This window comes from Harmonia axyridis, chromosome 7, assembly GCF_914767665.1.
Source record: "Harmonia axyridis chromosome 7, icHarAxyr1.1, whole genome shotgun sequence".
Classification (NCBI taxonomy): domain Eukaryota; kingdom Metazoa; phylum Arthropoda; class Insecta; order Coleoptera; family Coccinellidae; genus Harmonia; species Harmonia axyridis.
In genome coordinates this window covers 20,112,580-20,134,877 of record NC_059507.1, presented here as the reverse complement: position 1 = coordinate 20,134,877, position 22,298 = coordinate 20,112,580, and the positions used below count along the sequence as shown (strand labels likewise).

Here is a 22,298-nt window from a genome sequence, read left to right as displayed (position 1 = left end):
ATGAGAAACGATCCATTTCATCATTTTCAACTTATCCTTCTTAACAAATATAAAAAGTTTTATTTTTTCATACCACATTCCATTATATTAGTATATCAGTAAAAATTCTATAAGGCAATTAGAATTTATTACATTTTTGGATTACTCATTGAAGAACAAAAAACAGATATAACAATACTTAAAGTTAAAAAAGAATATTAATAAACTATAGATGCAATGCCAAGACTTTGTTCACCGATCTTTTTCATATAGCTTGATATAATATAACTTCAGTCATGCTCCATGAATTTTTGAAATTCATCATTTGAGCTTTGAAAACATTATTCCAATTATCTGCAGAAAAGGTAATAATAGAGCAACTCAATTATAAAATAATTCCCTTCATAGATTTAAATAATCCTCATGATCACCACTATCAAAACAAAACAACCAGGTAAAAATCCATCAATCCAGCATTCAAAATAGTGCTCCTTCTACTTTTACCCTTGAATATACATGAAAAACTTTTTGTTTTTTTTCTAGAGTCCACTGTTGAATAAAACTGCCAATTTCAAATAACCAAATTTCCTCCAGATAAATGAAGTTCACATTTTGTTGCAAATTTTCTCGGTATTTATCATAAAATCGTACTCAACTTATTATATTTTTCTGTTTATCAATAAGAATTTTCCTTTCATTAACTGTTTCGAACTTGTAACCAATTAATTTTATGTAATGTTGACATTGATTCATTAAAATCCAGATGCTTTTTGGTCTAATTTTATCCAGACTGATATTATATTGGTTGCTTTTGGTAACAATCAAATCATTCAATAATTCTTTGAAGGTGAAATCGTATTGCACAGGTTTCCTTCCACTAATAATCCAGGCTGTAATGACTTGCCTTCTTCTTTTTTAAAACAGTACTGTGAGAAATACTCAAATAAACTAATCAATGTGTTTGAAATTGATACAACTTTTTAGTTTCAATATTTCTTTGATCAAAACCAATAACATAAACAAACTGAACAATCTAACCATTCTAACCACCTGTCAATGACATTTCCAATGCCAACCCGAAATCTGCAATTCAAAATGTTACTGAATGAGCCAGTACCAACTTAATTCCGATTTTTCAGAGCCACCCGGGATGTCAATAATTCCTGAATGGACTATACCTAAAATAGATACTTGAAGAGTTATCGAGGAAAAATTTTCAATGAGGAAAAACCGCAATATCTAACTGTGAAGAGTAATCTGTGACTTCACAGAAAGAAACTAAAATTCGATGTGTGGAAAACAAATTTGACATTTCATGAATTGTAATCAATTATTCGTAATCGAAATTTGATTCATGGATTTCTCAACAATCCCAACAAGAAAATAATAACAATTCATGAAATGTGAATAAATATTTTTCCGGAAATCACAGACTACTCCACACAGTTAAATATTGCGTTTTTTCCTCATTAAAAGTTCTTCCTCCAATAACTTTTGAAGTATTTATTTTAGGTATAGGGTTTGCAGGGCCGGCGCGAGCAATTCTGGCGCCTGAAGCAAAGAACTTTTTTGGCGCCCCTGCTGAAAAAGTATCAATAAACACCCCCTCCCCCCAACAAAAAACATCACCTGCCTCGATGATAATTCACCATTTTTTTCTCTAGCGATTTTGCTGGTCGTTTTTAGTGGGTTTCTTTTTTTCGGTCATTTTTACCAACAATAAAGTTCTGGATTTCTTCGACGCCGATGAACAATTCAATTAGGGTAATGGGCAATGCTACTTATATTGGTTGGGTTGCCATGTGTTGTTTATTGAACAGGCGGTTTGGAGATTTTTATTGCAGGGAATGTTGATAAATCAGCAAAGCGGACCAACCTCATGTTGGTTATGAGGAGTCGGCCACAAACTGGGCTAAATTGCCGCCCCTCGTAAAGAGGAGCCTGAAACAGTCGCTTCACTGTTTCACCCCTAACGCCGGCCCTGAGGGTTTGTTCAAGTAACCCCCTCTCTTTTTATAAGTAGAATGAAGTGAAATATAAAAAAATAGAGGTTCTAATTTGAAAATCTTGAGTGTTGATAAATTTGTGATGTCCAAGTTCATGATCTTTTGATAAACACCCTGTAAATTTTTGGTGTAAACCGTAAACAATCTTATAATACTACATATTTGCAGAATTGAAAATGAAAAAGGTTTTTTCTATTTTGAGGAGAAAGGTGATTGTCTGAAAACCCCGTGTACGAATTTTCAGCACAAAATTATGATTAGTTTTCCATAAACTTCTAATAGGCTATCACAGTGAATGAAAGAGTGTTCAAAAATGTTTTCCTCATTTTTTTAAATATATTTTTTTTTAATTATCTATATAGTTCTGACGACGCGATCAATAGTAATTTTTCACAGAGTTCGGAAGTGTTTTTTTTACATATGTTCCAAATTCGATGCTCACTGACAGCATCTTGAAAATTATAAGTCTAAGAGATAAAAATCTCTAATTCTTTCTTCGAGACAATAAGATATTGGAAATCAGATCGAGAATATCTTGCTTCGTTCTCGAGTTACAGAGTTTTGAAAAATGACTTTTTTAATTTTTCTGTTTTAGATATTCGAAAAATCATTGAATGTTTTTTCAGTAATTTTTATGGTTTATATGATACCCATACCAGATCATAGAAATCAATTTCTCTTTCAGAGATAGATAGATATACAGGAGAATTGCTGTATTTTAAATGAGACACCTTTATACTTCAACGCCGTTTTTTAGCCGTGGATTGTCGAAAAGCATTCCGTTATCAGTTTTTCAAAAATGTCATCCGTTGCACGGTTATTAATTTCAGTGATCGGTTATCAGTATCATAAAAAACATAAAAATTACTGAAAAAAAAAAACGTTTTAGAAATCTCCAACAGAAAATAGGATAAAGGCAGTGAAATATTTGAAACAGTCATTTTTCAGAGACCTGTTTCTCCGAAACGAATCAAAATATCTGTGAATCTATGATCTGCTTTCTGATATCTTATTATTACCAAAAAAAGAGATCGAGGGTTCTTGAAATTTTTTTCTCCAAGTCTTATGATTCTTGAGATGCTTTCAGTGAGCATTGGATTTGGAACATCCTTCACATTCAGAATCTCAACTTGGTCGAATTTGTTGTCACCGAAATATGAAGTATTTTTTCCGATATTCTTCTTGAATTTTCTCTTTTTTTGGTGACATGATAAAAACTAAAATGTTCTGTGATACTGATACGTGATAAATTGTTAACTAGATGAAATGTATAGTTTGATTTCTGCCAAATCCGTTGTTTTGAATTGTCAGAAATAGTAATTTACGTAACAAGTCCGGAAAATAGGGTTTTTTTGGACGAATAGACAAAATTCCAGGACGAGCGTAAGCGAGTCCTGGAAGTCTGTGAGTCCAAAAAAACCATTTTCGGGCGTGTTGCGTACAAGATTTTTTTGGCAACCATGTAAAATAATACTATCGCTGCTGCTTTCCATATTTTATTACGATTGCGATCAAAAAACATGCAAATTTTTGACAACTAATTTCATATGAACTGTCAGCCGTTATCTCGGTTGCTATGGATTCTATGATTCTTTTCCGGCCTAGTCCGGGAAATGCTACTTTCTCAGAGAAAAAGCGTCCGGGAAGTGAGCACTTCCCGGACTCGCTTACGCTCGTCCTGGAAGTCTGTGAGTCCAAAAAAACCATTTTCGGGCGTGTTGCGTACAATATTTTTTCGCCAACCATGTGAAATAACACTATCGCTGCTGCTTTCCATATTTTATTGCGATTGCGATAAAAAACTTGCAAATTTTTGACAACTAATTTCATATGAACTGTCAGTGGTTATCTCGGTTGCTATGGATTCTATGATTCTTTTCCGGACTAGTCCGGGAAGTACGTACTTTCCGGACTAGGCCGGGAAATGCTACTTTCTCAGAGAAAAAGCGTCCGGGAAGTGAGCACTTCCCGGACGGTTGCCGAAAATAGTAATTTACGTAACAAGTCCGGAAAATAGGGTTTTTTTGGACGAATAGACAAAATTCCAGGACGAGCGTAGGCGAGTCCTGGAAGTCTGTGAGTCCAAAAAAACCATTTTCGGGCGTGTTGCGTACAATATTTTTTCGGCAACCATGTAAAATAACACTATCGCTGCTGCTTTCCATATTTTATTGCGATTGCCATCAAAAAACATGCAAATTTTTGACAACTAATTTCATATGAACTGTCAGCCGTTATCTCGGTTGCTATGGATTCTATGATTCTTTTCCGGCCTAGTCCGGGAAGTACGTACTTTCCGGACTAGGCCGGGAAATGCTACTTTCTCAGAGAAAAAGCGTCCGGGAAGTGAGCACTTCCCGGACGGTTGCGGAAAAAAATAATTTACGAACCCCTTGTGGTATTTTGCCCATAAAAGATATTTCAAGTTACTTAGCTTTTTCGTTCAAAATTTATCGTGTATACGGACTCAAAGGTTTTGATTTGTCCACATTCCTATCGTTTGAGACTATCTATGACACAAATTTCGAAAAATACAGATATCGTAGCGAAATGATGAGCTCTATTTGGGAAAGTTCGCTCAGGAAGAACCAAAGTGAAAAATTCAAATTCAGAAATTGTTTGAACATTCCTAATTTTCCTGGTTCAGTTCATTCTATGTATCGCAAGGCTAATCTGAAATCATCGGTTTTCCAATGAGAACATAAATCTGTGTTCAACTTGCAGAGGTTTCCTATTGCTATTTGGATATATTAGTTGGCTATAGACGACCTATTTATTATTATGTCATATGTCGGAAATGGTTCAATTTATGAGGATTCACTTTAGAGGAAATAATTATCCCTATTGACTGTTGATCAATAAATGGTTGTGTAATGCACTGAAATACATGGGTCAATGCTATTGCCACATTTCACCCTACAGTCAGTTACCTTCATGTTTCACATTGTGTTTTCTAACGATTATCATAGAAATGTATTTGTAAAATTTCAAGGGAGTGTGATTCACTCGAAATTCTTGATTATTTATGTAAATATTACTATTTCAAAATTGTTAGTTAGTGTGTTGAAGGAAATGTTATACATAGTTGCAATTGCATATTTCAAATGATGTTCGAAAAACGAGAACATATAGAAAACAAAAACAATTTGATCTTTATTTCACTTTGTTTGTACATCGATATCTAGACTAAAACTATTCAAATTTGTAGATTCCTGCCATTATACTATTATAAAATATACATATTTTAGCAAACACAGAACTTCAAAAATATTTAAAAAATATAGGAAATCACAAAATATGAACACGAAATATTGATGAGACATTGAATATATATCCATTCAATTGAGTTTATTCGATGCTTAAATTATATAATAAAATATTCATCAAAGAGTTCGCTAGGCAAAAAGATCTAAAATTAATGTCTGGACTCTTTCCTGTTCCTACAAAAAAATTTATTTAACGATTGAATACTGGAAGTATTTCCTATACTATTCTAAGCCTTCAATATGAGACATATCACAACATTTTCCAGTTGATTTTTGCTACTTATCTCAGATCAAACATCAATCTTTTAGCATGATCTGAATCTCTTCTAACGTTTTTCCTTTGGTTTCTGGCACCCAAAATAAACTAGCGAAAAACGTGAGGAAAGAGAAACAACCAAACGTGTAAAACGCTGTGTGCAAGCCGAAATGTTCGTAGAGATACTGGTACATATAAATAGAGATACTGGCAAAAATGACGTAGATACCATCTGAGACCGTCATACCCAAAGCCTTTACTCTGGCTGGGAAAAGCTCTGCAGTCATGACTATAGGAACTGTACCGATGCCAAATTTGAAGAAGGCTGCGAAAATCATTATGAAAACCAGAGGAATCCAAGTCACAGCTTCAACATCCACTTCGTTGTACTTGAGATTATAGTAGATCGCAATGACGATCAAACAGATACCCGAGAATATGGTAGAAATGTTCATGAGTATTTTCCTTCCAAACTTGTCGACTGAAAGGATTGAAGCTATAGAGGCGAAGAACATTACTCCGGCAAAAACCAATGCGGCGTAGTTAGAATCGATGTAATTCGCTCCAGCAGCTTCTAGGATCGTGTGAAGGTTCATCAAGATAGCTGTGTAACCCACCATGTGCTGGGCAGCGTTTAGGATCGTCATGATGATCAAAGCTTTTCTGTTGCTCTTTACCATGACAAGGTCTTGGGGTCTACCTCTTTCAGATTTCTGTCTTCTAATAGCTGCGGAAATTTCGTTGAGTTCATCTTCGACGTCATCTGTTCCTCTGAGTCTTCTCAAGGATCTTTTAGCTTTCTCCTCGTTGCCTTTGTACAAATGGTAGTAGGGTGATTCAGGGAGGAATGGAAACACTATGAGTTGTGTTATAACAATGCAGGCTCCTACCATAGGAGGAATTTTGATAGATACAAAAGGTGCTATGCAGTAAACTAAAAGGATGCCACCCAGTTCCATTACGTATATGGTTCCTGCAAGGAATCCTCGTATTTTTTGGTGAGCTATTTCGGCAACGTACATTGGTGAACAGACGAAGGCTACATCTGCTGCTGCGCCTACTAAACTTCTTGCTATGAAGAGGTAGACGATTTTGTCCCCAAATCCTGAAAGAAATGATGGTTATTAAAATTTAAATTTGAACCCTGCAGAATATTCAGAAAGTGTATAAGCTTAACAAAATTGATCTCTTCGAGTGCTCCGTATCCGATTTGAAGTTTCCCTTCATAAAATTTAGTTATTTCTGAAAAACCCTTGCAATTCTTATCGGATTAATAGAATTTAGTATGGATATGTTGAACGTCGAATATGTGTAAATTTATAGACTGATTCAATGAAGACAGAAGTCTTATTGCTAATAATTTTTGTAGAAGAAAAATTATAAATATACCCGCTGACAAAGAAACTGCAACACCCTGAAGGAGCTGTTTAAATTTGAATTTTTTTTTTGTGAAACATAGATAGTATAGCAAGAAGGAAATGATTGAAATTTGAAGAAAAAACGAAGAGTTTACAATTTTTTTCAATAAATTTGTTAATAATGTGTTTGTCCACCGTGATTATCTATACACTTTCCAACACGTCTCGGCATTGATGCAATAAGATGGTCTATTTCTTCTTGAGGGATGCTATCCCAAGCTACCTGTACTTCATGTCTCAAAGCAGCCAAAGTCTTTGGAGGCTGTGGTAAATTTCCAAGCCTACTTCCCATGATGTATCAAACATGCTTTATGGGCAAAAAACGGGGGATCTGGGCGCCATGGCAAAAGAATCACATAGGTCGCTTCGAAAAAGTTTAAGCTGTGGCAACATGAGGTCGGGCATTATCTTGCTGAAATATTGGATTCTAGAGCCGGTTAAGGTAAGGAAGAAAATATGGCTCCCCTATTTCTTGAAGGTATTGCAGCGCTGTCATGTTACCTTGAATAAAGACTAAAGGTGACCTACTTGCTTGTGCAATAGCACTTCATACCATAACGCCTACTGTTTAGTATACATGACGCCCAACATTACACTGAGGTTCACGTCTTTCTCCCCGACGTCGTCTTACCCTTCTTCGGCCATCATCGGTCTATATAAATCAACATCGCTTGCTATGGCAGAGTCACCACCTGCTATGGATGTCCATAGTGGATCATGCTAATCTCTATCTGCAAGGTGTATTTGATTCCATCAGTGATCTCGGGATGAAACACCGCAATCCATTGAGGAAGAGCGCACTTGCGAAATTGGCACGAGAACGCCTCACCAAAACCTCATTTTGAAAAATATCAATAAACACATTTTTTCCCTATTCTTGTTAGAAATTTTTAACCTTCTTCATTAGTAAGAATTGTGTTTACCTATTAAGGACCATCCTACGAGGCTAGTTGCTGAAGCTACTAAAACCGACTTCTGTCTTCCAATTTTGTCTGCCAAATAGATAGTTATAGGAAGGCCTACCAGACCAAAAAGCATGTAGAGTACTTCAAGCCAAACCACATCCTTCTGTGCAATCTTTATTTCTTCTTCTCCTCGCAGAAGTTTCGGTACCGTAGGTGCTGACCATCCAAAGTGCATACCATCAGAGAGAGCATTTAGAGTTCCTATAAAAATTAACATAATCAGTTGACGTTCAACAATTTCGATATAAGTCAAGGTTGCAATACCACCGTGGTGCAAATATAGATAACGTAAGTATGTGTTAATCGCGAATTCAATAAGCATTCGGAGAATTATTTTCTTTGTTTGCAATACGTAACTGAAATCATAGGGGGGTAATTGGTGCCTATAGCAACAATTATTGCATAATCTATATAGATAAAATAATAGTGGCCTGATAATACTACAAAAGATAACTTGTTTCCAAGAAAGTCATTCATGTCCGAATTGAATGTTAAAAATGAAACGGTAGGTGTTGCTCGTTTGGATATTACAAAAAAAGCCTTTCTGTTGAGAGGTTTTTTATATTTCTTCATACAGAGAAATCCACATAAAAAAAATAATTCAGCTGGATATTACTGAAATCCCTTATGGTATTTCCTTTTTATGGGAACAACAGAGACAGATAAACTTTAAATTGGAGGGAGACATCTTTAGCGTGGTGGCAACCTCTTTGAAGATTCTGTGACATAAAGAATGCAACACCAAGAAGGCTCTGAAGGTTATCTACAAATAAGAAGAAATGTTCAACTCGTGGAAAGAAGTAATTGATCAAGATTTCAATGGAATCAAACGAAAGATAAAAACTTTTTTATCAATATTGTGTAACAACACCGCTATTAGTTTAAAACTCAGGCAATCTGTAATTCATGCACAGAGCATCAAGTGTTTCTGGAGTATTGGATTACTGCTCCAATCTACTAACCATCATATTCCATACGTCACGTTCCATATAGGCGCAAAATCTGGAGATCTGGGTGGCAATGGTAAGATATCGTAGTTGGTATCTTCAGAGCGACCCATAGAATGCCTTCCAATGTGGGGGACATGCATTAAATTATTGAAAAATCGAGTCCTCCAGCTCCTGAAGGAATGGAAGCTTAAGGGGTTTTACCACTTCATCAACAAATCGGTGGGCATTCATATCCAAACGTTGCTGTCGATGACGGAATATGTTAATCGAAATTGACGGTCTTGAACCACATTTGTCTGTCTTAGCCTTCCATTTTCTTGTCTATTGACATCCTTGTCGCACACTAGGTATAATCGGAATTTAAAAACGCAAAGCAGAACACAAAACCAAAAAATTGCAACCAAAATGACCTAATCTTTCAGGAAATATACCAGTCAATTTCGATTGTAAGAAAACCGACAAGTAAAGCATCCAATTTTCCGTGGCTATTAGATTATTTTAAATGAAATTTTCACTAACCAGTTAAGCATTTCTTCCAAGTTTGGCAAAAAATCCAATGCAACTCCCTTGGTGTTGCATTTTATTTTCACAGAGTACATTTTATAGAATTTATTTTCAGTTATAGTATCTTGGTTCAATTTTTTTTTTAAATTATGCAACATTTCCGCTTACATTTCATGATTAAGTTATTGATTTTACATATTGATCACACCAGCTACAAAATGTTGATCAAAATATTGAATGAGAATCTCATTAACATCTAGATTTAACATCTCAGAGTTTTTTCACCATAAAACGAATACCAATCAGAAATTTTTTGTCATTGCATAATCGTACATCCACAAGTTTGAAATCACAAGATGTACCCTTCAAATAAATATTTACATGTCTAGACATGGAAAAACTCATGAGGTGTTTTCTGGAAAGACCCATACTCATACTTTCTTAAATTGATCTAATTGATGTTTAGAGCCTATGACGTTACCTTTGCCTTTTAAAGGTCACGTATTGTTTACAAAGTGAATGAAATGTGCAGTATGTGGATAACTGTGAATTTTTTTCAGAAAAACGATCGAACAGGTGGATTTGAGTTTTCATACATTTTCACAGAGTGACATAATATTTTTTATTTAAATGACTACCCCAATTTTTTTTGCTTGTGTATTTGACGGTGTAACTTACTTAAATGATAGTGTAAAAAATTGGAATATTTTTTTCAGAAAGCAACTTTTTAACTCTAAGAAATAATAATGAAACTTTCATGAAAGAAGATTTTCATTGAACTCAAAAAAACAAATGTTCGAAATGCTATCCTTCAACTATTTGGATCTGATCGATATGAATAAACATTTTATAACAAAAACAACAAAATATTTCTGCACAAGTTATCGATATGACATATGTGTAAAATTTTGCGGATGAAATAAAAACTACCCCTGAATTTTACTTCTTAAAAACTATTGAGTAGTTGCAGTGAGAGCGTCAGGAAGGCATAACCAAGTTTTAAGGGAATTAACTCCGATGTAAAAAAAGGCACGCTTTCACAGAATGGAAAAGAATAAAATTTGTAATAATGGTTAGATATGGTGGGACCATTTGAGGAAGATAATTATTTAACCATGAAGATCCTGACAGACTGCCTATTTTTAAATCCTCAGTAAGTAAATTGGTAGCTAAATTTACTGAAACGGGACCTCGGCATGGCCGACCTCGGCTAAACGAAGGAACCAGATTAAATGTGTTGAAGCTGAAGAAAATACTCTCCTTTCGTTAATACAACTAGCCCTAAATCATAAGGTGAATCACTCTTTTCTCGCGAAGTTGTTCAAGAAAGAGAACATTCTTCCTTACAAAATTCAACTGATTCAAGAATCAAACCAGGATGATCAAGACTGCCTTTTGCAGTTTGGCGAAAAATTAATGGATGCCCCAATTTTTTGAATATTATCATATTTTCGGACGAAGCTATTTTTGCCTGAATGGGACAGTACCTAAGAGGAAATCCTCACTGGATTCAAGAATGTCGCAATCAATGCCGCGAGAATTGAATGCTTACATTGCAATAATAATCCGACAGCGTTTAATAAAAGGACCTTACTTTTCTGAAATAAACCTTTCAGCAGAACGTTATTTGAACTTTTCGAGGTTTGATTTAGTGCCTGCTCTGATCGCAATGCTTCCAAATGATGACGAAACAGATGTTCCCCATCAGAATATTTGGTATCAACAAGATGGGGCTCCTCTTCACAATGGAATAAACGCCTGTTATGCCCGCCACTTACGAAGCGTTTCTTCCAGCGTTTGGTAGCAAGCGTCGAAGAGATTCCAGTCAGACAGCTCGGGACACGGCCGTACGACTGTAAATCAGAGTATGAACTTGACTGCCCCACTGGAATCTCTTCGACGCTTGCTACCAAACGCTGGAAGATACGCTTCGTGAGTGGCGGGCATTAGGACCTTTTTAGTGGTCACCTCGTTCCTTAGACTGGACACCCTTAGACTTTTTTTGAGGGGTAATTTGAAATCAAAGATTCATTATGATATGCCAAATAATTTGGAAGGGTCAAGGCAGAGAATTCGCGATGAAGTTTAGCAGAATACTCCTGAAGTTGTTGAGCGAAGTTTACAAAGTGTTTACACCCGTATCGCCAAATGGTTAACGGGGCACAATTTGAATATTTGCGCTAAATTCCGTTTGTTTTTTTGTGTCGAAAAAAATTTTTTTCCATAAAGGTGTAATTTGCAGTTCTCAAAGTAAATGTGTTATTGTCTCAAAAAAACTGTTATCTATGGTACCAATTTTTTTACACCATCAGTTAGGTAGGTAAGTTAAAAAAATTGGTTGTAGTCATTACAAAAATCCTGTTGTCTCTCTGTAACAACGAATGACGTCATTAGTTAAATTTTTATGCAGTAAGTATATTAGTTGAAAACTTAAATTGTCCTGTCCAAGCGTACTTTATTCTCCCAGCATGGTATTTTACAGCAGAATTCATAAAATTTTGTGATAGATGAGCTTTTCGAAATACTCGAGCTAACAAAGTTTGAAGTTTAAAATGATTTATTTGCATCAAATGAATAATGTATTGGGTAAAAAGTCCCTTAAGGATCTTATTAAGTTCTTTTTAAACTTGGCATAGCTTTCGGTCATTTACATGGCCATCTTCAGGGCAAATTAATCTGAACCTAACAATGCAAAATTAGGCAGAACCATAAAAATGAGAGTGACCTTTTAACGGTGACTCTCATTTTTATGGTTCTGCCTAAAAATGAGAGTCACCGTTAAAAGGTGATGCAAAATTAGGCAGAACCATAAAAATGAGAGTGACCTTTTAACGGTGACTCTCATTTTTATGGTTCTGCCTAATTTTGCATTGTTAGGTTCAGATTAATTTGGCCTGAAGATGGCCATGTAAATGACCGAAAGCTAGGCCAAGTTTAATAAAGAACTTCATAAGATCCTTAAGTGACTTTATACCCAATACATTATTCATTTGATATTGTTACAAAATCGATAATTCTTTTCTTGCAACTTGTGATTTATTTGCATTTATAATCCATAAAAGCATCAGTTATAGGTATATCAGTTATCTATGTTCTGAAGTTCATGATTGTGACTTCGATTTTTGCGTTGATGAACACGATCTTTCGGATCATCTTCTGTATTATTCCTGAATTCAATTCGAAAAGTTTGCCGGGATTGACTAAATATCGTCGAGAGTTTCTTGAGAAAATTCATGTGAGAAAAATGACATTCGTTTGTTAAAGATGAGACATGTTCTTAGCTACTGTCTGCCCCACTTTGACCTAGTTTTATACGAAATTCGTTTCAGATTCCCAATATATGAGAATATCTCGACAGGAAGAGAAGATAAGATCCATTAAAAAATCATTACATATCATCATGAATTTATTATGATGTCATGAAAGAGTCAAATTTTGTTTCTGTATTTTACCAAGTTCAATGTCGATTTGATATACTTATCTGAGAATTAATTATGATATGTTGAAAACACGATGTTATCTTAATAATTTACATCTACATGTTAGTTGGCTAACAATTTGAGACTAATCAAGGCAAAAATAGTGAATTTAATTATGAAATTATGTAGCTTATGTGTTAAAAATAACACTTGATATAGAGATAGGCACATATCAGTGGCGGATACGAAATGAAATAAATTATGCAGAATACTTCACAATGTGATTAACCCAATCAATATAATTCGATGGAAGTGAATTTGTTTTCGAAAGAAAACTAATAGTTATATTTTCGAATTCAGGGAAGTATCATACTTTAATTAAGAAAAAAATTTGTTTGAAGTAAATAAATTTTTTCAATTGATTTTGCTCGATACAAGATAGTGAAAAAATTGTAAGATTTCGGGGAGACTATAAAAGCATTTTTGTAATATTTAGATATGTCACAATCTATCCTTCAGAAACCACCTCGGATTCTACTAAAATTTTGTGTTTTGAGTTAGTTAAAGTGGGTTATCCAAAACTTCAGCTTCATAGCTTGAATGATATTTTTTTCTGATCTGATAACCTACTGAACCCATAATATACTTCTGAGATCAGATTGATTTATTTTAAATTGTTTAGGTTATATACAGGGAAGGTTAAATATACTAGAGGAAAAAAATGTAGTGGGTTGTCGAATCAATAGGAATTTGAACAATGGTGCAAAGGGTCCTGATTTCACATCAGTGATTATTATTCGTGGACCTCTTCAGGTAATTTTTTTGTGTGGAAATTTCAGGGGATAATTTTTTTTCGAACCATTGAGTAAATTATTCAAGTTTGGATGATATACCTACCAGAATCAGTAAATTACACTTCTGTGTGGAAATTTCCAAATATTAATAATGGCATATATAAATAAACCATAAAGCTCATTGTAAAGGTACGCTATGGCATTGAACTCAAATGTCAGAAATGTTTGAATGAAATTAAATACTATGTTTGTTTGGCTCACACACAAAACTATTCTATTCATAGTGTACACGTGTTCAATGAAATGAATGTTTCTTAATTTACAGGTTGAAGTCTTCTTAGACAATTAAAAGATAAAAGAAAAGAAATAATAGTAACGATTTGAAACGATAACGATGAAAGAGGTAGGTATACCTATTCAAGCAATGGTAACCAATAAATTTTAAACGTTTATATTATGTCTCGATTAACAGATATTATAATCGTAAAAGTGGCTAAACTTACCGAATAGCATAGCTATTAGTTGAGGGGATGTACCCCTAAACAGGCTTGAATAACTTTCCCTAGTCATTATTTTTTCTTTGTATCACAACACTATTGAAATCCAGTGGAATTCATTCTGGTAGGTATGTCTGTATTGATCGTTGTGTCAGCACAGTGCGATATATTTCGTAAGCAAGATCAACTCCAAAGACATGCAAAATGCATAGTGCCCGAATTGGAGGTTAGATATGTACTTAAGTCGGCTTAAGCAATATTGGCAATCAAAATTGAACGATCGATAGAGTAAGCTTAGCAACTGAACTTGGATAATAGTGAATGTTCGAACGATGTTTCAGGGTTATGCGGATTTGCCAGCTGTTTTTATGGGCGATCATAGGCGGCTCGTAGGGTTTGGTATAGAGGTGTGATTCTGATAGTGATGCACACATAGAGTTTTCAAATAGTGATGATAGAATTTGAAAATTGAACAAAAAATTTTTTTATTTGAAATGGTTAGGTTAGGTGCCATTATGTATGGAAATCAAGTTTTCATCACTTTCTCACGAATGCTGTATTTCATTAATAGTACGTTCGATGTCGATTTTTGATTGCTTAGTTGTTGTATTATCAGCATAAACTTGCAATTTAACATATCCCCCAAGAAAGAAATTACAAGGTGGTAAATCTCACAACCTGAAGTAGACTATCTCTTTGTTTACATAACTGAATGATGTCATCCATGCTTCTTGAATTTTTTTTAGTATTCACATATGAACACTGATGTTGATAAAATATTCTATCAATTTTTAAACGTTGTTGAAGCTAGTATCTTTCTGTAATTAAATGGCATAACCTACTGAATACAAATGACATATGAAATGTCAAAAAATAATACACAGTGTTGCCATTATAACCATTTTAAATTGTATTGTTTGTATTGTATTTTTGCCACTGAAATATTAGGTATGTTTATTTGATATTTTGATTGAATTTTCTATGGTTTCCATTGAGCGATTAATTCGAAATTTCTGTGAAATAATAGACCGAAAAATACTGCAAAAAAAATACAGAATTGATCACGAGAGCAATTAAAATTCAGTACTCTTTTCAGGTTTATTCGGGTCATAATATGTTGAACAAGTAAAATATTCTCGTTTTTTCGAAATGGTGGCTAAATTTTCCTGAAAAACTCCTTTCTTCAATATTATTGGTTTTCTTCAATAAATTTTATAGCTGGACCCATAAATAACACTCATTGAATTTTTCTCTTCGAGATAATTTGAATTGTCTTCCTGTATTTTGTTTATCATTTCCTTCAAAAATTATATTAATTAATCTTAATATATAAATATTAATGAACCTATGTTATTTTCCTAGCTGTAGAATGTTCATGGCTACCATAGAGGATTTTAATTCATACGAGTTTTGGTAAAATACAATTTATTTCTTTCATGTCCTACTTATCAAAATGATACGCCACTGGAATAACCGGAATAGACTGTGGGAATCGAGAATAGAATAGTTTCCACTCTTGAATCAACTTCAGGAGTACTTCTACTTCACTGTCCATCGAAGAGCAGCCATCAAGTTTATTAACATCATAACAATTATATTTGTAGATCATTCAATATACAGGTTCTTAACTGGAAACATTGTTTTGACGTGGTGACGAATTTGAAATGACCCGTATGTGTAACGGTTGATTGACTGGATTTAAGAACAGACAAGGGAATTAGTGTTTGTTAATTGATGAAAGTCATCAGTTTCCATCAAGCAGATTTTTACGTTGTTTATTGGAAGACTTAGGTTATGGAGATTAATTAAAACACATGTGATCAGTGAACCAGAATTGTAATTTAGAAATAGTTGATGACCATTTAAATGAAGGCATATGTTTGTGTTGTGACCACATTTTATTAGCTTTCTCGTGGATTTTAAATGTCATTACTACATGAAATTGATATAAAACTTGGAACATGTCTTCTTTGAAAATAATGCAGCTGACATACAAATAATAATGATAAATTGCCTTTATTGAAGAAAAAAAAATACATATCAAGAGTAAAGTTCAGCATAGCTACTTTTACTTAACCTCTTTTAAATAAAAAGAAAAATCTGTAATAACAAAAAAGTACATTTCTTGAGAAATATGCTATGAACTAAAAATTTATATTTTGTTGAAAATAGGTTTCGAGAAAAAATCTCAGGAAAAATAGAGAAGATAGAAAATTTTGTTTTTTCTGTTAATTTCGTATATATTCGATCCAGTTGAAATTCACTGCACTTAGATGTAGAATGACAATTTCAATCTTCTTGAAAAATTTCAAGTTGTTCGTATAACTAAAACTATTCAAGATCACTATTAAAATGTCTGAAACACTGGTGTGCTCACTCATTCTTGAAAAACCTTAAGATTAAATTGGCGATTTTTGAAGGGACCAACATTCTTGGATTTTAATGGTATTGGTTCTTCTTTACTTGATTTTCGCATCGTTTCTTATGGCGTCTTTCTGTCAATGTTGTGTTTTGAGGTTGAATCAACGATAATAACAAGATCAACGACTTTTGATAGAAAAAATGAAAATTTTAAAATGATGCCGTTGTTTGGTCAATTATTTGTATAGAGCCTCTTTAAGAAAGAAGAGGGAAAAAATACCCATGCCGAGCCGAGTTGCCAAAATTAGATTGGAATAATAGGTTCAAACTACTGGTGTATTCACTGATTAGATTTCATTTAATATGAATCTGGCGCTCGGCATGGGTCTCTTTTTCCTTTGATTTCTGAATGTGGTGCTATACAAAGAATTGACTAATCAACAGCATCATTTCAAAATTTTCATTTGTTCTGTCAAAAGTACTTTATTATTGATTCAACCTCAAAACATTGAAAAAACCTCAATTAAAATCCAAGTAGGCTGATCCCTTCAAAAGTCGCCAACTTGGTCTTAGGGTTCTCCAAAAGTGAGTGAGAAGTTGTTTTTAGACATCTCAAACAAAATCTAATCAGTGAACACACCAGTATTTTAGATATCTAAAAAATATTTCTAATATTTCCGGGACCACAAAACTGGCAGAGTTGAGATTTTGGGTGTTAACATAAAATAATACTTTAAAGCTCCATGACAAAATTCGATGTGATCACATCATCATCAGTACAATGGAAAATTCAAGAAGAATGCCTAAAAAAAGAATTAGTGACAATTGATCCAATCTAGGATCCAACTCAATTGAAATTTTGCTTGTTTATAAAGAATACCAATTTCGAGCTTTTTTTGATTATTTCTTCCCAATAGCTTCATAAGAATAAAAAAAAACACGAAAAGAATATCGAAATAAACAATTATTGATTCAATAGTGACGAAAACACCGACTTGTCCTAAGCAGCTTTTTAGCTTTTGTTTAATTGTTCACATGAGTGCTCTTTTCATTTTGGAAATAATCAAAGATAGTCAACAAAGAAAACAAACTCCATAAAATGATTTATTACCATACATAATTGCATTGAGAATGCTTGATACATTTAACTGATATAAAATTAACTTAAATTTCAAGTAACTCATTGATTCAATAAATTCCTATGGATATCAGCTTAATAGTAATTCTATTATGAATTTATTCGATTAGAATGGTCAGTATAAAAAGATCCTTTGCCTATTGATAATAGCAAAATACAACACAATTGATACAATAAATAGATACAATAAGAATTATCACATAAAATAACTTACAAATAACATCTATTCTCTATGAGTTTAAAATGAAATAATATTAACTCTTCAACATAATTTGTATTTCCTCTAATGTTTTATTCTTTGTTTCTGGTAACAGGAACGCATTGAAGATCAGACCGCTGAACGCCACGAAAGAAAACAAATAAAACGACATATGCAATCCCACAGAATTATTTAATTCTTGGTAGATAAACAACGAGAGACTAGCAAAAGTAACATAGACACCATCAGCAGCAGTCATACCAAGAGCTTTAACTCTAGCAGGAAAGAGTTCGGCAGTCATCACTATGGGTATGATACCAATCCCAAATTTAAAAACAGCAGCGAATAACATTATGAAAACTAGAGGAATCCATGCCACTACAAGGACATCGTAACCAGCATGTTTCAAATGGTAAAAAATCGCTATGATCAATAGAAAAATTCCAGACATAACGCACGAAATTCCATACAGCATCTTGCGTCCGAATTTATCTACAGTTACCATGCCAGTTAAAGATGCTGCAACCATCGTCGCAGCGAAAACGATTGCAGAAATATTTGAGTCCAGATATGTTGCTCCAGCCTCAATGAGTATCTCGTGAAGGTTCATGAGAATTGCGGCGAATCCTACCATATTCTGTATACAGTTGAGGAATATCATTATAATTATAGCCTTCCTGTTGCTTCCGATGAGGAACAGATCAAACATTCTTCCTCTCTCCATCTTCTGTCTGTTTATAGCTGCTGAGATCTCTTCAAGTTCATCTTCAACGTCTTCTTTGCCTCTGAGTCTTTGCAGTGATTTTTCCGCAGAGATTCTGTTATTTTTGTAGAGGTGATAATAAGGCGACTCGGGCATGAATGGAAAGACAGCCAGTTGGATTAAAATCACGCCACCTCCTACAAGTGGTGGCACTCTTATAGATGTGTAAGGTGCTATAGTGTATATAGTGAGCACGCCAATGAGTACCATCGTGTATATGACGCCTGCTAGAAATCCTCTTATTTTTTGGTGGGATATCTCTGCTATGTACATCGGAGAACAAACGAATGCTACATCTGCTGCTACTCCAACCAAACATCTCGCAACAATGAAATACTCCACTCTATCACCAATGCCTGAAATTAATCTAAATGTCAGCTTATTGAAAATTAACACATATACAATAAAAGAACCAATCATATTTCTATTTACAATATGTTTTTTTATTAATAAATAACAACTGATTCACCTATTAGCACCCATGCGAATAGACTCGTTGAAGAAGCCACAATAACAGATTTCTGCCTTCCGATCTTATCAGCTAGAAAAATTGTGATTGGAAGTCCAACAATACCAAATGTAACATAAAAAACTTCGAGATATATGATGTCATTCTTCGTCAATTTGATTGGGCTATCTTCTCTCTCTAGAATTGGTATAGTTGGAGCTGTCCATCCAAAGTGCATTCCATCAGATAAAGCATTCAGAGTACCTATGAAAAAGATTAAATCACAAGACTGTGCTAACTACTTTAGTATAAAGATACGAAGAAAATTCAGAAGTAAAAATTTCATTATTTTTTCGATAATTATGCAAATTAAGGTAGATATTCTAGCTAATATGCATTATTTTGTGGGTTCAATGAACTTGAATGTGGTATTGCTCTTGTGAGAAAAATCGAAAAATGTTATAAATCTCTACTGCAGTCTGTAAGTACCTACTAGGTGAAATGTTGTCAGTATATTTATGAATGAATAATACTGTACCATCAGGTGTATGTGGTATTCACAAGGGTCTGTATAAATATTAACATTTATTTTTTCCGTCAATACATGAATGAGTCTAGGTACAACCAAGGTTTTTTAGGAGAATTTATCAAAAAAAACATCCCCTGAGGACTGAGTGGGCAAGTTGTTAGAGAAAAATACCAAAATATCGCAGTTCTCAAAGACTAAATTTAATATATCAAATATCATTGATTTTAAGTGACAATGAATAGTTTTATTAGGTTGTTTTCAAATTCTATGAGTCGAAGTTCGAATGACATCACTATTTTCTATATCAATTTAAAGTTCGAACTATCGAGTCAGAACGATATAATAATCTATACTTGTTATCTCTATGTTCAAAGGAAGTTTACACTTCCTGAAAATAATGTCTGACCTATGTGATGTCATGAAATCATCACACGTCATTTTTGAATCGAAATCGTAACACATCAAAATTTGGATGATTCAATCGATACAACAGGGAAAATTTTCTGACATAAATGACAGAATTGTCTGATATAAAACTCACCAAAGAACACTGCAATCAATTGTGGGGAATTTTCTTTGAGCAAACTGAACAAATTCTCTTGTGACATGATTGGAACGAGTTTCAAATTTCAATTCTTATTCGCGTTTGTCAGTTTAGATATCGTGGAAGCGTTTAAATTTAGACACTTATCCAGTACACATATTTAACTTGTCTAAATTACTATGTATCGCCGAGTTGAGCTTCGAATTTATCTTACGTCCACCATTTAAACATACTAGATTATTTTTTTATTGTTCTTAATACACTGAAAATGTTTTCGACTGCACTATTCGATTTTGCTTCGAATTTTGATGGAACTTGAAATTTTCGTGGTGATAGTTTGCACAAAGTATGTTGATAGAATAATTTAATAGATTAGTTATTAATTACAAACTTCCTTATTCTATCGAATGATAGATTCTCATCGAATAGATTTGATTCAGCATTCTATTATCTCTTGTCATTTTTGCTTATGGTGTAACATATTGAATTGAAAATAACCACTTCTTCCTACTAAGCAAAATCTACAGATGAATCAGGTACTGCAACAATGTTGGATATTATACAGGGTGTCCCAGGAAGAATGCGACAAACGAATACCATGAATTGAGGTCATCATGGAGGACCCGTATCAAGAGGTTTCAATCGCCTGAGTGCCTTCGTTTGGGATATACAGGGTGATGTTCGTCTTATGCGTGAAATTTCACTGTTCAATAACTCTTCAACTAATCGACCGAATAATTTCAAATATTGAAGTTTTGTCATCCTTTACTATTGCCTTTCTTCAATATTTCAGAATTCGAGTAAATCAGATCCGGACTAGGAAAATTTCAGACTTTTCCTATTTTATTGAATATTGGATCACCCTGTACGTGAACATTATGATTTTTTTTCGTTTTCGTAACCACAAAGAATTAATTCATAATAAAAATTCTAAATCTCTACTTGGCACGGTCATACAGGGTGATCAATAAACATTCCCTTATGAGTGAAATTTTTTTAGTTCAATAACTCTTCAATAAATCCACCGAATAATTTCAAGTTTTGAAGTTTTGTCACATTTTACTATCGGCTTCCTTCAATAATTCTGAAACCGAAAAAAATCAGGTCTGAACTAGAAAAATTTTAGACTTTTTCTATTTCCGTGAATATTGGATCACCCTGTAAGTCAATATCATAATTTTTTTCGTTTTCGTAAAAATTGTCACCGGTTAATTTTCCTGAATTTTTCGTATGTTGTAGATTGTCGTTGTGTAGGGTGTCGAAGTTGGAAAATGGCATTTGTTTAAAGTAAAATTCTTCGTAGGAAAACATCTTGAATCAAACTTTTGTGCGACAAATATTGCTTACCTATAAGGTAATAATTTCAGACTGGATTTTAATGGAATTATTGTTAGATACGGTATGGATCAAACATAATTCGAAATGAATTTCATTGAGTTCATAATTCCACCCGCAATTGAAAATGTCGTCCGTGGAATTTTCTAATTTTTTGTCATTACCCTTAATTCGAGTACACTATAATAATGTCAAACAGTATTGGCTTTTCCATGACCAGTTTTTGAGACACAGGGTATTATTTTAAGCACACAGGTCATAGCAAAGCCAATACTGTTTTACATTATAATAGTGCACTCGAACTTAGAGTAATTACAAGAAATTAGAAAATTCCACGGACGACTTTTTCAATTACAGGGAGAATTATGGATTGAATGAATCTTCTTTTTGAATAATGTTTGACTCACCCCGTATCTAACAATAATTTTTTTTTTAAACCAGTCTAAAATTATTACCTTATGGGTAAGCAATATTTGTTGTTGTAAAAGTGATTCATTCAAGATATTTTCCTACGAGAAATGTTATTTTTCAACTTCAAAACAATGTGTTTCGGAAACTAGTCATAGCATTGAGTTGGACCCAAGAATTTCTTTGTCAGAAGGTCATAATCTACAACATACAACAAATTCAAAAAAATTAACTGTTCACAATTTTTCCATTAGGCTGCTGCCTGGTTCTGAATATGAATATCATTCAGAATTCATATTTCAGTTTTGATCAAGTCTAATCCTTATCAAAAATACTTTTTTTTCTATCGTTTCATAAGACGCCATATAAAATAAACTGCTTCTTGTTGAATATTTTGTACAAAGTATTAAACAATTCTTTGCCGATTGGTTTAAAAGCCTAGTATTGAATGCCTTCATTTCTGGCTTTATTCGTTATTTCTGATAATGAATCTTTGAAATAAGGAAAAAATATAGAACA

General features: G+C 33.6%; 2 protein-coding genes and 1 long non-coding RNA gene across 3 annotated transcripts; 1 reads left to right on the top strand and 2 right to left on the bottom strand.

The window, feature by feature from the left end:
- Positions 1 to 5,112: 5,112 nt before the first annotated feature.
- On the bottom strand, positions 5,113 to 14,388 carry LOC123684116 (facilitated trehalose transporter Tret1-like). The gene is made up of 3 exons (XM_045623246.1): positions 14,061 to 14,388; positions 7,849 to 8,091; positions 5,113 to 6,612 (listed from the first exon to the last, which is right to left on the bottom strand). Exons 1-3 carry the CDS (start codon positions 14,125 to 14,127, stop codon positions 5,549 to 5,551), a joined length of 1,374 nt encoding a protein of 457 aa, XP_045479202.1. The 5' UTR covers positions 14,128 to 14,388; the 3' UTR covers positions 5,113 to 5,548.
- On the top strand, positions 8,078 to 18,001 carry LOC123684118. The gene is made up of 3 exons (XR_006748107.1): positions 8,078 to 8,178; positions 15,417 to 15,725; positions 17,868 to 18,001. It is a non-coding gene; the product is annotated as an uncharacterized LOC123684118 (long non-coding RNA).
- On the bottom strand, positions 17,507 to 20,445 carry LOC123684117 (facilitated trehalose transporter Tret1-like). The gene is made up of 3 exons (XM_045623248.1): positions 20,034 to 20,445; positions 18,985 to 19,227; positions 17,507 to 18,871 (listed from the first exon to the last, which is right to left on the bottom strand). The coding sequence occupies exons 1-3, from the start codon at positions 20,098 to 20,100 to the stop codon at positions 17,808 to 17,810; spliced, it is 1,374 nt and encodes a 457-aa protein (XP_045479204.1). The 5' UTR covers positions 20,101 to 20,445; the 3' UTR covers positions 17,507 to 17,807.
- Positions 20,446 to 22,298: the final 1,853 nt, after the last annotated feature.